Source organism: Caretta caretta, chromosome 28 (genome assembly GCF_965140235.1).
Source record: "Caretta caretta isolate rCarCar2 chromosome 28, rCarCar1.hap1, whole genome shotgun sequence".
NCBI classification, from domain to species: Eukaryota; Metazoa; Chordata; order Testudines; family Cheloniidae; genus Caretta; species Caretta caretta.
This window is the reverse complement of record NC_134233.1, coordinates 1961250-1972789: the sequence shown is the minus strand read 5'-3', so window position 1 is coordinate 1972789 and position 11540 is coordinate 1961250. Positions and strand designations below refer to the sequence as shown.

Here is an 11540-nt window from a genome sequence, read left to right as displayed (position 1 = left end):
TAGACTCTAGAGAGGGGATCCCTGGGAGGGGGGGCTGTGAGCCGGGGAGGGAATAGACTGTAGGGGGGATCCCGGGGGGGGGGACTGTGAGCGGGGCGGGGGGGGAATAGACTGGGGGGGATCCCTGGGTGGGGGGGGGCTGTGAACGGTGGGGGGGAATAGACTGGGGGGGATCCCTGGGTGGGGACTGTGAGCGGGGTGGGGGGGGCTGTGAGCCAGGGGGGGAATAGACTGTAGGGGGGATCCCTGGGTGGGTGGGGGGACTGCGAGCAGTGGGGGAAATAGACTGTAGGGGGAATCGGGGGGGTGGTGGTGACGTGTCCCTGATTACATCACTCCCCCCCACCCGAATGGCGTTTCCCAGGATTCCCCTCCCCAGGCAGGCCCCTCCCCCCACCCATGGGTGGGGGGCGGGGCCGGCCGGGGCCCCGGTGACCTTGCGGGGTGGGGCGGCCAGACGGCCCGTCGCCATGCAGGGAGCGAGAGCAGCCCCCGGGCTGTGCCTGCGACTCCTGCGCCAGCCCCCCCGCGGGTGAGGGGGGAGGGAGAGAGACCTGGGGTATTGGGGGGCATTGTAAGGGTGGGGGAGGGAACTGGGGCGGGGGGAGCTGGGGGACAGGGGAGGGGGAGCTGCAGAGGGGCAGGAGTAGGAGGTGGGTGGGGAAGGGGAATTGGGGGGCATTTTGTGAGAGTGGGGGAGGGGAGAGGAGGAGGTGACCTGGATTAGCTGGGGGGGGGGGGGTGACTCCATAGGGGAGGTCAGAAATGGGGGAGCTGCGGGGGAAGGGCTTGTCCCTCTGTCCCCATAGGGCCTCACCGCTGACCTGTTCCTGTCTCTTCCTAGCTCCGGGGGGGCCCTGGCCACGACGTACCCCACCCCCCTGAACCCCTGTCTGTACAGCACCCATGCTGCCGAGGTAAGCCCGTGGGGATCCCCACCGTCACCATCACTCTCTCCTGTCCTGCCCCGAAATCCCAGTGAGGCTGTTAACCGGCCACCCCGCCCCAGAGGTGGCCGCATCTCGCGCCGGGCGAGGAGGCCCCGGATCACTGGCCACCCTGCCCCAGAGGTGGCCGCATTCCGGTTTAAACCCTGCCCGTTACCTGGAATCTGGTCTGTGCCAGGGAATCTGGGCGAAAGGTTTTGTTGTTCTGGGATGAGTCACGGGACACAAGTATTTAGAGGAAAAGTGACAGCTGGGGCCGGAGGCGGCGGGGGGGGGGGGCTGTCCAAGGGAGGCGTAAACATCTGGCCTGGTCCCCTGGAGAACTATACTGGAGAAGGGGTACGGAAGGTATCCCAGCCCTGGGGCCCCCCCCAGCTCGGCTGGTGCCCCTCACTCCCGACCCGCAGCCCCCTGCCAGCCCAGCCCTGCCCCCCCACCCCCAGCTCTGCCGGTGCCCCTCACTCCCGACCCGCAGCCCCTGCCAGCCCAGCCCTGTTCCCCCACCCCCAGCTCTGCTGGTGCCCCTCACTCCCGACCCGCAGCCCCCTGCCAGCCCAGCCCTGCCCCCCTACAGCTCTGCCGGTGCCCCTCACTCCTGACCCGCAGCCCCCTGCCAGCCCAGCCCTGCTCCCCCACCCCCAGCTCTGCCGGTGCCCCTCACTCCCGACCCGCAGCCCCTGCCAGCCCAGCCCTGTTCCCCCAGCCCAGCCGGTGCCCCTCACTCCCGACCCGCAGCCCCCCCCAGCCCAGCCGGTGCCCCTCACTCCCGACCCGCAGCCCCCCCCAGCCCAGCCGGTGCCCCTCACTCCCGACCCGCAGCCCCCTGCTAGCCCAGCCCTGCCCCCCAGCCCTGCCGGTGCCCCTCACTCCTGACCCGCAGCCCCTGCCAGCCCAGCCCTGCCCCCCCAGCTCTGCCGGTGCCCCTCACTCCCGACCCACAGCCCCTCACTGACACTCGCTGTCTCACTCACAGGCTGTGCTGGATAAGGCTGGAGCAGGGACGGCTTCCCAGACCGTCTCCAAGGCCAAGTCCATCCTGGAGGTATTTCTGTCGCACCGCAAAACCCCGTTATTAACCCTCAGGATCCCGGGGTGGTAAGGGGGGGCGGGGGGTTGTGGATCTGCTCTCTCCTTTGACCTCATTCCCCACCCCCATTCGAGGGGGATTGTGTGTGGGGGGGCTTGGTTCCCAACCCCCCTCCCAAGTTAGAGGGAGTATCGCCGGGGTCTGATGTGGGGGCGGGGGGGGGCCTCTCTGGTTGGAGAGCAATTGGCAGGGCTTGCTGGTGCATGGGAGGGTTGGCCCCCCATTTTTCCCCTGGTTCAAGGGGGATTTGGGGGGTCCCAAAGGGGAGGGACAAGACCCTGATTGCCCCTGCCCTCACTCTGTCCCCCCACCCCAGGAGTCAAAGTCTTTCGCTGTGGGGATGTTCCAGGGTCGGATGAGCACGGAGCAGGTGTTCCCCTACCCCACAGGTAAAGGGGAACTGGGGGGGGAAGTCCTGGGGGGCTTGGAGGAAGCGGGGCTGCAGGGGCTGCCCCATTGGCTTGGGAGGTGACTCCAAGGGGGAGGAGAGGGAAGTTAGGGGCAGGGAGCTGGCAACCCCCCCAATTCCATAGGTCCCCCCCATCACTCACTGCCTGACTCCCCAACCCGCTCCCTCCTTCAGTGCTGACCGAGGAGCAGGCCCAGTTCCTGAAGGAGCTCGTTGGACCCGTTAGCCGTTTCTTCCAGGTGAAGGGGGGATGAGTTTGGGGGGTGGCTGGGGTTGAGTTTGTGGGGGCTGAAATGGAAGACCTGGAATATGGGGAAGGGGTTGAGTTGGGGGCCGGGCTGGGGGAGACATGGGGAGGGGCTTGTGTTGTGTTTGGGGGGGCTGGGGGGAAACATGAGTGAGGGGAAGGGGCTGAGTTTGCAGGGAGCTGAGCTGGAAGGTTGGCAGAAAAGCAGTGGGGTGGGGCAGGGCTGCGTTTGTGGGGGCAGGCTGAAAGGCTGGTGTGAGAGCAGGCAGGGCTGAGTCTGGAGGGCACGGTGTGTGTGGGGGGGTGCAGGTGGGTGGGCAGCAGCCTGGATGAGGATCCCTCCCTTGGACTCCCCCTCTCTCCTCCCCTCCCGCCCCAGGAGGTGAACAACCCGGTGGCAAACGACTCGCTGGAGCGGGTGGAGGACCGGACCATGCAGGGGTTGAAGGAGATGGGGGCCTTTGGGCTGCAGATCCCCCCCGAGCTGGGGGGGCTGGGGCTGAGCAACACCCAGGTGAGACATGCCCCCCCCGTTCCCCGTTCCCCTGACCCAGCCGGCGCCCCTTAGTGGGGAAGGTCCGTGCCTCCCCCAAGGGGGCGGCTGGCCAGCCCTGCGCTCACCCCTCTCCCCACAGTATGCCCGGCTGGTGGAGATTGTGGGGCTGCATGACCTGGGCGTGGGGATCACGCTGGGGGCCCATCAGTCTATCGGCTTCAAGGGGTTGCTGCTCTATGGGACGCCCCAGCAGAAGCAGAAATACCTGCCACAGCTGGCCACAGGTGAGGGGCGCTGAGTGGGGTTTAAGGGGGAGTGATAGGGGTGTGGGGCGGGGAAAAGACAGGGGTGTGGGGGCTGGGAAAGGTGGCCGGGGATAGCGGGGGGGGTATGGGAGGATTGGAGGGGCGGGGATAGCGGGGGGTAGGGGAGGATTGGCGAGGCAGGGAGGAGGGGCGGGGATAGCGGGGGGTAGGGGAGGATTGGCGAGGCAGGGAGGAGGGGCGGGGATAGCGGGGGGTACGGGAGGATTGGCGAGGCAGGGAGGAGGGGTTGGGGTAGCGGGGGGTACGGGAGGATTGGCGAGGCAGGGAGGAGGGGTTGGGGTAGCGGGGGGTACGGGAGGATTGGCGAGGCAGGGAGGAGGGGCGGGGATAGCGGGGGGTAGGGGAGGATTGGCGAGGCAGGGAGGAGGGGCGGGGATAGCGGGGGGTAGGGGAGGATTGGCGAGGCAGGGAGGAGGGGCGGGGATAGCGGGGGGTACGGGAGGATTGGCGAGGCAGGGAGGAGGGGTTGGGGTAGCGGGGGGTACGGGAGGATTGGCGAGGCAGGGAGGAGGGGTTGGGGTAGCGGGGGGTACGGGAGGATTGGCGAGGCAGGGAGGAGGGGCGGGGATAGCGGGGGGTAGGGGAGGATTGGCGAGGCAGGGAGGAGGGGCGGGGATAGCGGGGGGTAGGGGAGGATTGGCGAGGCAGGGAGGAGGGGCGGGGATAGCGGGGGGTACGGGAGGATTGGCGAGGCAGGGAGCAGGGGCGGGGATAGCGGGGGGTACGGAAGGATTGGCGAGGCAGGGAGGAGGGGTTGGGGTAGCGGGGGGTACGGGAGGATTGGCGAGGCAGGGAGGAGGGGTTGGGGTAGCGGGGGGTACGGGAGGATTGGCGAGGCAGGGAGGAGGGGTTGGGGTAGTGGGGGGTACGGGAGGATTGGCGAGGCAGGGAGGAGGGGCGGGGATAGCGGGGGGTACGGGAGGATTGGCGGCGGTAGCGGGGGGGTACGGGAGGATTGGCGAGGCAGGGAGGAGGGGTGGCGATAGCGGGGGGTACGGGAGCAAGCTAGAGGAGGATTTGGGGAGCGTGGGCAGGTTGGGCCTAACAAAAGGGAGAGTGGCCTAATGCATGGGAGGGGCTCCATAAGGGCATCGCCCCCCCCAGCGTGTAACCTCGCCCCCCACCTCACCTCCCCAGGAGAGACCATTGCTGCTTTCTGTCTGACGGAGCCGTCCAGTGGCTCGGATGCTGCCTCCATCCGCACCACAGCCCGGCCCAGCCCCTGTGGCTCCTACTACACCCTGGATGGGGGCAAGATCTGGATCAGGTGCTCCCCAGCCCTAGGGGGTGCTGTGGGGCGCGGGGTTGGGGACTCGGCGGGGGCGCTCTCCCCTGGCAGTCAATACCAGCCTTGGTGGGGCGCTGTCCCTTGGCTGGCAGGGCTGGCCTCCCCCCTTCCCAGGCATACCCCGCATTTCTGACTCCCCACATCTCTGCCCCACACAGTAACGGGGGGCTGGCTGACCTCTTCACCGTCTTCGCCAAGACCCCCATGAAGGACGAGGCAACGGGCGAGGTGAAGGAGAAGATCACGGCCTTCATCGTGGAGCGAGCGTTTGGGGGGGTCACCCAGTGAGTATTCCCCAAACTCAGTCCAGCGGGGGGAGCGGATCGGGGGCAGGAGCAGTAGGCACAGCTAGGGAGCATCTGTGGGAATGGTGGTATTTGTTGGGGGCATATTTTGGAGGGTAGGCCCCTGGGTTTTGGAGTGTCCGGGCATAGCATGGCTTTTGTGGTGGGGTGTATTTCAGAGGTGGTGTATATGGCAGGGGTGCGTTCTTAGGTGTACATTTGGGGTGTTTGCACTGGGGTGTATGTTTCCGAGGCATTTGCACTGGTGTGTATTTCAGGGGTGGGGTATATTTTGGGGGTGTTCTGGGGTGTACCTTTTCGAGGGTGTTGGGGGGGGGGGCGCTGTATTTCAGGGCATAGGTTCGGGGGGCATTGGGCCGTATTTCAGGGCATAGGTTTTGAGGGACGTTGGCCATGTCTGCATTGGGGGAGTTGGCAGGTGTCTTTATTTCGAGGTGTACGTTCGGGGGGCTGTATTTTCGGGCGTCGGAGCCCCCCCTCCCCCCACTAACCCCCCGCCCTCCCCCATTGCAGCGGCCCCCCCGAGAAGAAGATGGGGATCAAGGCGTCGAACACGGCCGAGGTGCACTTCGAGGGCGTGCAGGTTCCGGCAGAGAACGTGCTGGGGCCGCCGGGCTCCGGGTTCAAGGTGGCCATGAACATCCTCAACAACGGGCGGTTCGGCATGGCTGCCGCGCTGGCCGGGACCATGCGGGGCGTCATCGGCAAGGCCGTGAGTGTGTCCCCCCCCACCCCCGACCCCCACAGCATCCTCCCCCTGGTGACCCCCAGTCTTCCCCTGGTGACCCCTCTGCCTTGTGGGAATTCTCTCACACACACACGCACTGCGTGATCCTGCTGCCTTGTGGGAAATCCGCCCGCCACCCCATTGCATTGTGGGAATTTTGCACCCTGCTGGTTGGGTTCTCTCTCCCTCTCCCACAGGTGGAGCATGCAGCCAATCGCACCCAGTTTGGGGACAAAATCCACAATTTTGGAGCCATCCAGGAGAAGTTGGCGCGTATGGCCATGCTGCAGTATGTCACTGAGGTGAGACCGCCCCGCCCCAGAGGTGACCCCATCTCAGCTCCGGGCGAGGGGTCCCTGGGTCACCAGCCGCCCCGCCCCAGAGGTGGCCGCATCTCAGCTGCGTTGCTCTCTCTCTCCCTCCGTGCAGTCCATGGCGTACATGATCAGCGCCAACATGGATCAAGGAGCGGCCGATTTCCAGACCGAGGCAGCCATCAGCAAAATCTTTGGCTCGGTGAGGCTCCGTGGGGTGGGGAATGGGGGCGGGGTGCTAGGGTGGGGCTGGGGGGCATGGGTTCCTGGGTACCCCATCTTCCCCCGGCAGGGGGTGCCGTGGGGCGGTTACCTGACCGTGAGGCTATGGGTTGGTTTTCGTAGGAAGCCGCCTGGACGGTGACGGACGAGTGTATCCAGATTATGGGGGGCACGGGGTTCATGAAGGTGAGTGGAGATACCTGCCCCCCCCACCATTGCTGGGATCCTCCCCAACCCCCGTCCGACCTCTCCCCGCCCCCCTGGTGCCAGGATTCCCCCCCAACCCCTGCCCCCCTGGTGCCGGGATATCCCCTCTAACCTCCCCAACCCCTGCCCGACTTCCCCCCAGCCCCCACCCTCTCTTGGTGCCGGGAATCCTCCCCCCCCCCTTGGCACCAGGATCTGCCCCCCCAGCCCCCACCCTCTCTTGGTGCCGGGAATCCTCCCCCCCCCTTGGCACCAGGATCTGCCCCCCCAACCCCTGCCCGACCTCCCCCCTTGGTGCCGGGATATTCCCCCCCGAACCCCTGCCCAACCTACCCCCGGTGCCAGGACCCCGCCCCCCCCCCCCCGGCTAACGTGGCCCCCCACCCTACCCCCAGGACGCGGGCGTGGAGCGGGTGATGCGGGATCTCCGGATCTTCCGGATCTTCGAGGGAACCAACGACATCCTGCGGCTCTTCGTGGCCCTGAACGGCTTCCAGGTGGGGTGGGGGGGGCGGGGAGGGGCAACTTGAGGCTATCAAAGGGGGGGCTGTGGGGGGCAGGGGATTTTGGGGGTGGAGCTCATGGGGGGGCCGTGTGGGGGGAGGGGATATGGGGGCCGGGGTGTGGGGCGGGGATCTTTGCGGGGGAGGTGGGGGCTGTGCCTTCAGGGGGGAAAGGACGGGAGATGATCCGTGGGGGGGTGTCTTGTGGGTGTGTTGGGGGGCAGACAGGAGACCTCAGGGTAAGGGGTTGCTGGGGGGGAAGGAGAACCTGGAATGGGGTGGGGGGGCTGGTTCCTCTCTGGGGGGGGGTGTCTGTGCCCCCCCAGGTCACTGACCCCCCTCCCCCTCTCCCCAGAACGCCGGGAACCAGCTGCGGGGGCTGCAGCGAGCCCTGAAAAGCCCCATAGGGAACGTGGGGCTGCTGGCCCGGGAGGCGACCCTCCGCTTGCGCAGGTACCGGTGGGGGGGGGGCCGGGGGGTGGTCCATGGGGGGAGGCTCAAGCTTGTGGGGGTGGGGGGGGGGTCTATGGAGGGATTCACTCTCCCCAGGGGTGGGGGGGGCTCCCTGGATGGGAGGTTTTGGTCCTTGGAGGGGGGGCTGGGAGGGCTGCCCTCTTGTATGGGGGGGGTCCGTCACGTGCCGTCTGTCTTCCCCCCCCCCCCCTCCCCCAGGAAAGCCGGGTGGGGATCCGGGCTTACCCTGAGGGACGTGGTGCACCCCGACCTGGACCCCAGCGCCGAGCAGGTGAGTCTGGGGAATTAGGGGGGGGAATGGGGGGGGGGAGACCCTGCCTCAAATCCCCTCCCCCCTTGCAATGACGCCCGCCCGCCCCTCCCTTCCAACTCCCCCAACTCGCACTGCCCCCGTTAGGCCCCCTATTATGGGGTGGTGGGTGGATCTTGGGGGCGGGGGATATTTGCAGATGTAGGTCTGCCCCCCCCCCCCCCGCTAATTCTGCCCCCCCCAACCCCGTTCCTTCCCCCCCCAGCTGGTGCGTGGGGTCGATCTCTTTGGTGCCACGGTGGAGAAGCTGCTGCTCAAATACGGCAAGAAAATCGTGGGTGAGTTTATTTGGGGGACCCCGGGTAGGGGAGGGGGCGAAATAGGGCTGGCTGGGGGAGGGGGGTCCCGGCTCGCTGCCTCTTTTTCTCCCCCCATCTGTAGGGCTTCAGCGTGTGTGGGAAGGTTGGGGGGCGGGAAGGTTTGGGGGGCCCACTGTGTTGTGGGTGGGAAAGGTTGGGGACCCCCCAGGGCAGTGAGGGGCTGGGAGAAGGAAGGTTTGGGGGGGATCAGTGCACCTGGGGAAGGGGGCCCCCCCAGGGCAGTAAAAGTTTGGGGGATGGGAAGGTTTAGGGGGCCCCCATGGCTAGGAGGTGGGAAAGGCTGGGGATCCCCCAGGGCAATGAGGGGAGCGGGAAGGTTTCGGGGGCCCCCAGGGCAGTGAGGGGTTGGGGGGGTTGGGAAGGTTTGGGGGCCCCCCGGGCAGTGAGGGGTTGGGGGACCCCCATGGCTGGGAGGTGGGAAAAGCTGGGGATCCCCCAGGGCAGTGAGGGGAGTGGGAAGGTTTGGGGGGGCCCCCCAGGGCAGTGAGGGGTGGGGATCGGTGCAGCGGGGGAAGAGCGTGGAAGAGGGGTTGTTTTGGGGGAGCAGGGGCTGGCTCTGCACTGACCCCCCCCGTCATTTCCCCCCCCCCCCCCCCAGACGAGCAGTTCGTGCTGAAGCGGGTCGCGGATGGGGCGATCGACCTCTACGCCATGGTGGTCCTGCTGTCCCGGTGATGCCCGGGGCGGGGGGCACGGGATGGGGTGGAGAAGGGGGGGGAGGAGGCGTGGGGGGGCTGGCTGGGGGAACAGGAGGGTGGAGGGAGCTGGGGAGGGGGGTTTGTGGGAGGTAGGGGTGTCAGGGGGGCTAATGAGGGGGGTGGGGGGGCTGGTCTGGGGTGTCCCCCCCTCCGTCCCAAGGGGGCCTGTGGGGGGAGTGGTTCACCCCTTGGGCTGGGGGCCTCTGCGGGAGCAGGTCGGGGGGCCTTTCTGTGTGTTTCTAAGGGGGTTCTTAGCCCCAAATTTTTTGGGGAGCCCCCGGTTCTAATGGGTCACTTCCCCCCCCCAGGGCGTCGCGCTCCCTGGCCCAGGCCCACCCCACTGCCCAGCACGAAAAGCTGCTGTGTGAGACCTGGTGTGACGAGGTGAGTGGGGGGCGGCTCCGGAGCCCCCTCGGGCCGCAGGGTGTCTGCTGGATCCAGCCCTCCCGGTTCTCCCTCCGGCAGCCCGCCCGTCCGTCCGTCCGTCCCCCCCCCTTCTTCCATCCAGTCGCCCCCCCTCCCCTCCACACCTCCGTCCCTTCATTCCTCCGTCTCTCGATCCACATCTCCGTCCCCCCTTCTTCCCTCCCGCCACACCTCTGTCCCTTCATTCCTCCGTCTCTATATTCACACCTCCGTCCCCCTTCTTCCCTCCCTCCCTTCGTCCCCCCCTCTTCCATCCATCTCCGTTCTCCATCCCTCCACACCTCTGTCCCCCCTTCTTCCCTCCATTCCTCCGCACCTCTCTCCCTCTTCTTCCATCCCTCCGTTCCTCCCTCCATCCCTCCAATTGTCCCCGCTCCCGACCTCCATCCCTCCCTCCACACCTCTGTCCCCCCTTCTTCCATCTGTCTTTCCTCGATTCCTCCGTCCCCCTCTTCTTCCATGCCTCTGTCATCCCTTTCTCTATCCTCCCCTTCCCTCCATCCCCATCCATGCATCTCTTTCCCCCTCCCTCCTGCTGGGTGCTGGTGAGGGGATGGGTAGGATTTGGGGGGGCGCGGGGACGCCTTTGCCTATCTCACACCCCTCCCCTCCTGTCTCGCTCCAGGCCTACGAGCGCCTCATGGCCACCCTGAGCCCGCTCAGCACGGACAGCGCCCGGCACACCTTCCGGCAGCTGCGGGGCATCTCCCGGGCCGTGGTGGAGAACGGGGGTGTGGTCTCCCCCAACCCCTTGGGCTTCTGAGCCCCGACACAGCTCCGCCTGGGACACTGTGACCCCAAACTGGCCCCTCCCACTTCCCAGCACACACTTCTGCCCCCTCCCTGAAGCGTCTGGGAAAGGGGGGGGCGAATAGTGGGGTGCTTTCCCTTCCTCCAATACGCCCAGCCTAACACGCTACCTCTGGGACGTAGCTCTTCTGCTGTGGAAATGCCTTAACGTGCCCCTGTTGGAGGAGGGGGCAATGTCTGTTTCAAGGCTCCCCTGAGGATGGGGGGAAATGTGTGTTTCGAGGCCGCTCTGGAGGAAGCGGCGGGAGCTGCCGTGTAGGAGGAGAGAAATGTCTACCCTGGAGGTGGGGGGAACTGCCCGAGGAGGTGGAATGTGTGTTTCGAGGCTCCCCCAAGGAGGGGGGAAATGTCTGTTTTGAGGCAGCCCCATGGAGGGAAATGTGAGTTTCGAGGCTCCCCTCTCCCCTGCCCCGGGGATAGATCTGAGCTTTAACCAGCCATAGCTGCTTTATGTTCCCCCAGTGGCCAGTCGGTTTTGGGGTGGGGAAGGTGCCAGGCTGGGGGGGCAGAGTTGCCCACACATCTCGCACTTGTGGGAGAAAAGTGGGCACCCCGACACTGATGCCCTCCAAGCAGGGGTGCCCCCAGAAATGGGGTCACCCTGATCCCTACAGGAGAGCCTGGCCCGGCCGCTGTTTCCTTGTCAAAAATAAATAGAATATTTTGGATGACTGGATGTGTTACAACCAGGACTTCCCTGTGCTGTGGCGGGAGGGGGGGAGACGGATTTTGGGGGGAGCTGGGGTTCAGACCTTCGGGTGGAGTTGTGGGGTCAGGATCCGAATGAGCCCTTTGGGGTTTCGGGGGGTTAGAGCAGGGGGCCTGGGAGCCAGGACTCCTGGGTTCTCTCCTTGCTCTCTGGGAGGGGAGTGGGGGCTAGTGGTTAGAGCAGGGGGCGCTGGGAGCCAGGACTCCTGGGTTCTCTGCCTGGTGGGTTAGAACAGGGCAGGCTGGGAGCCAGGACTCCTGGGTTCTTTCCCTGGTTCTGGGAGGGGAGTGGGGGCTAGTGGTTAGAGCAGTGTATCCTGATCCCCCCCTTAATTACACCACCTGGGGATGTGCCCGACTGATTCCAGTGTGGAGCTGCTTATTTCCAGGGAGCCAATTGGGAGAAAAGGAATTGCTACTTGTGTACGGCATGATGCAGCCATGTGGTGAGGAGTTCCGCTGGTTAACGACACCTTCTGGAGGAGTCTGTGGAGGGGTGGGGGGCTGGGAAGGGAATTAAATCACTGTGTGGCAGAAATGGACCATGCGGGGCTCAATATCCCGGCCCTTCCCTGCCATCCTGGATCAGACTATGAGCCCACCTAGCCCCGTATCCTGTCACTGCCCAATCCCCGCTATTTCTGTCCCATCCCCACCCCTCATTATTTGGTCCTGGCTCTAATTAATTGGATTGAAAGTCAATCCAAGGTTCTCAT

The 11540-nt window shown here is 66.1% G+C and overlaps 1 protein-coding gene across 2 annotated transcripts; it reads left to right on the top strand.

Annotated features, from left to right (window-relative positions):
- The first annotated feature begins 363 nt into the window (after positions 1 to 363).
- On the top strand, positions 364 to 10787 carry ACADVL (acyl-CoA dehydrogenase very long chain). Of its 2 annotated transcripts, XM_048833786.2 has the most exons (20): positions 367 to 532; positions 845 to 917; positions 1921 to 1989; positions 2351 to 2423; positions 2618 to 2682; positions 3070 to 3204; positions 3326 to 3470; positions 4650 to 4779; positions 4959 to 5084; positions 5619 to 5817; positions 6030 to 6134; positions 6262 to 6348; positions 6492 to 6554; positions 6971 to 7072; positions 7434 to 7531; positions 7751 to 7823; positions 8068 to 8140; positions 8781 to 8853; positions 9189 to 9264; positions 9932 to 10787. In XM_048833786.2, the coding sequence occupies exons 1-20, from the start codon at positions 471 to 473 to the stop codon at positions 10067 to 10069; spliced, it is 1965 nt and encodes a 654-aa protein (XP_048689743.2). In that variant the 5' UTR covers positions 367 to 470; the 3' UTR covers positions 10070 to 10787. The 2 variants fall into 2 exon arrangements, with proteins under 2 accessions (XP_048689744.2, XP_048689743.2); XM_048833787.2 differs by lacking the exon at positions 8781 to 8853 and having other exon boundaries at positions 364 to 532.
- Positions 10788 to 11540: the final 753 nt, after the last annotated feature.

What these genes read in the sequence shown, in the direction of transcription:
- ACADVL (XM_048833786.2), top strand. Translation starts at nt 471, where the DNA reads ATGCAGGGAGCGAGAGCAGCCCCCGGGCTGTGCCTGCGACTCCTGCGC. An exon ending in ACAGCACCCATGCTGCCGAG is followed by an intron (nt 918 to 1,920) that starts GTAAGCCCGTGG and finishes TCTCACTCACAG; the next exon opens with GCTGTGCTGGATAAGGCTGG. An exon ending in ATGGTGGTCCTGCTGTCCCG is followed by an intron (nt 8,854 to 9,188) that starts GTGATGCCCGGG and finishes TCCCCCCCCCAG; the next exon opens with GGCGTCGCGCTCCCTGGCCC.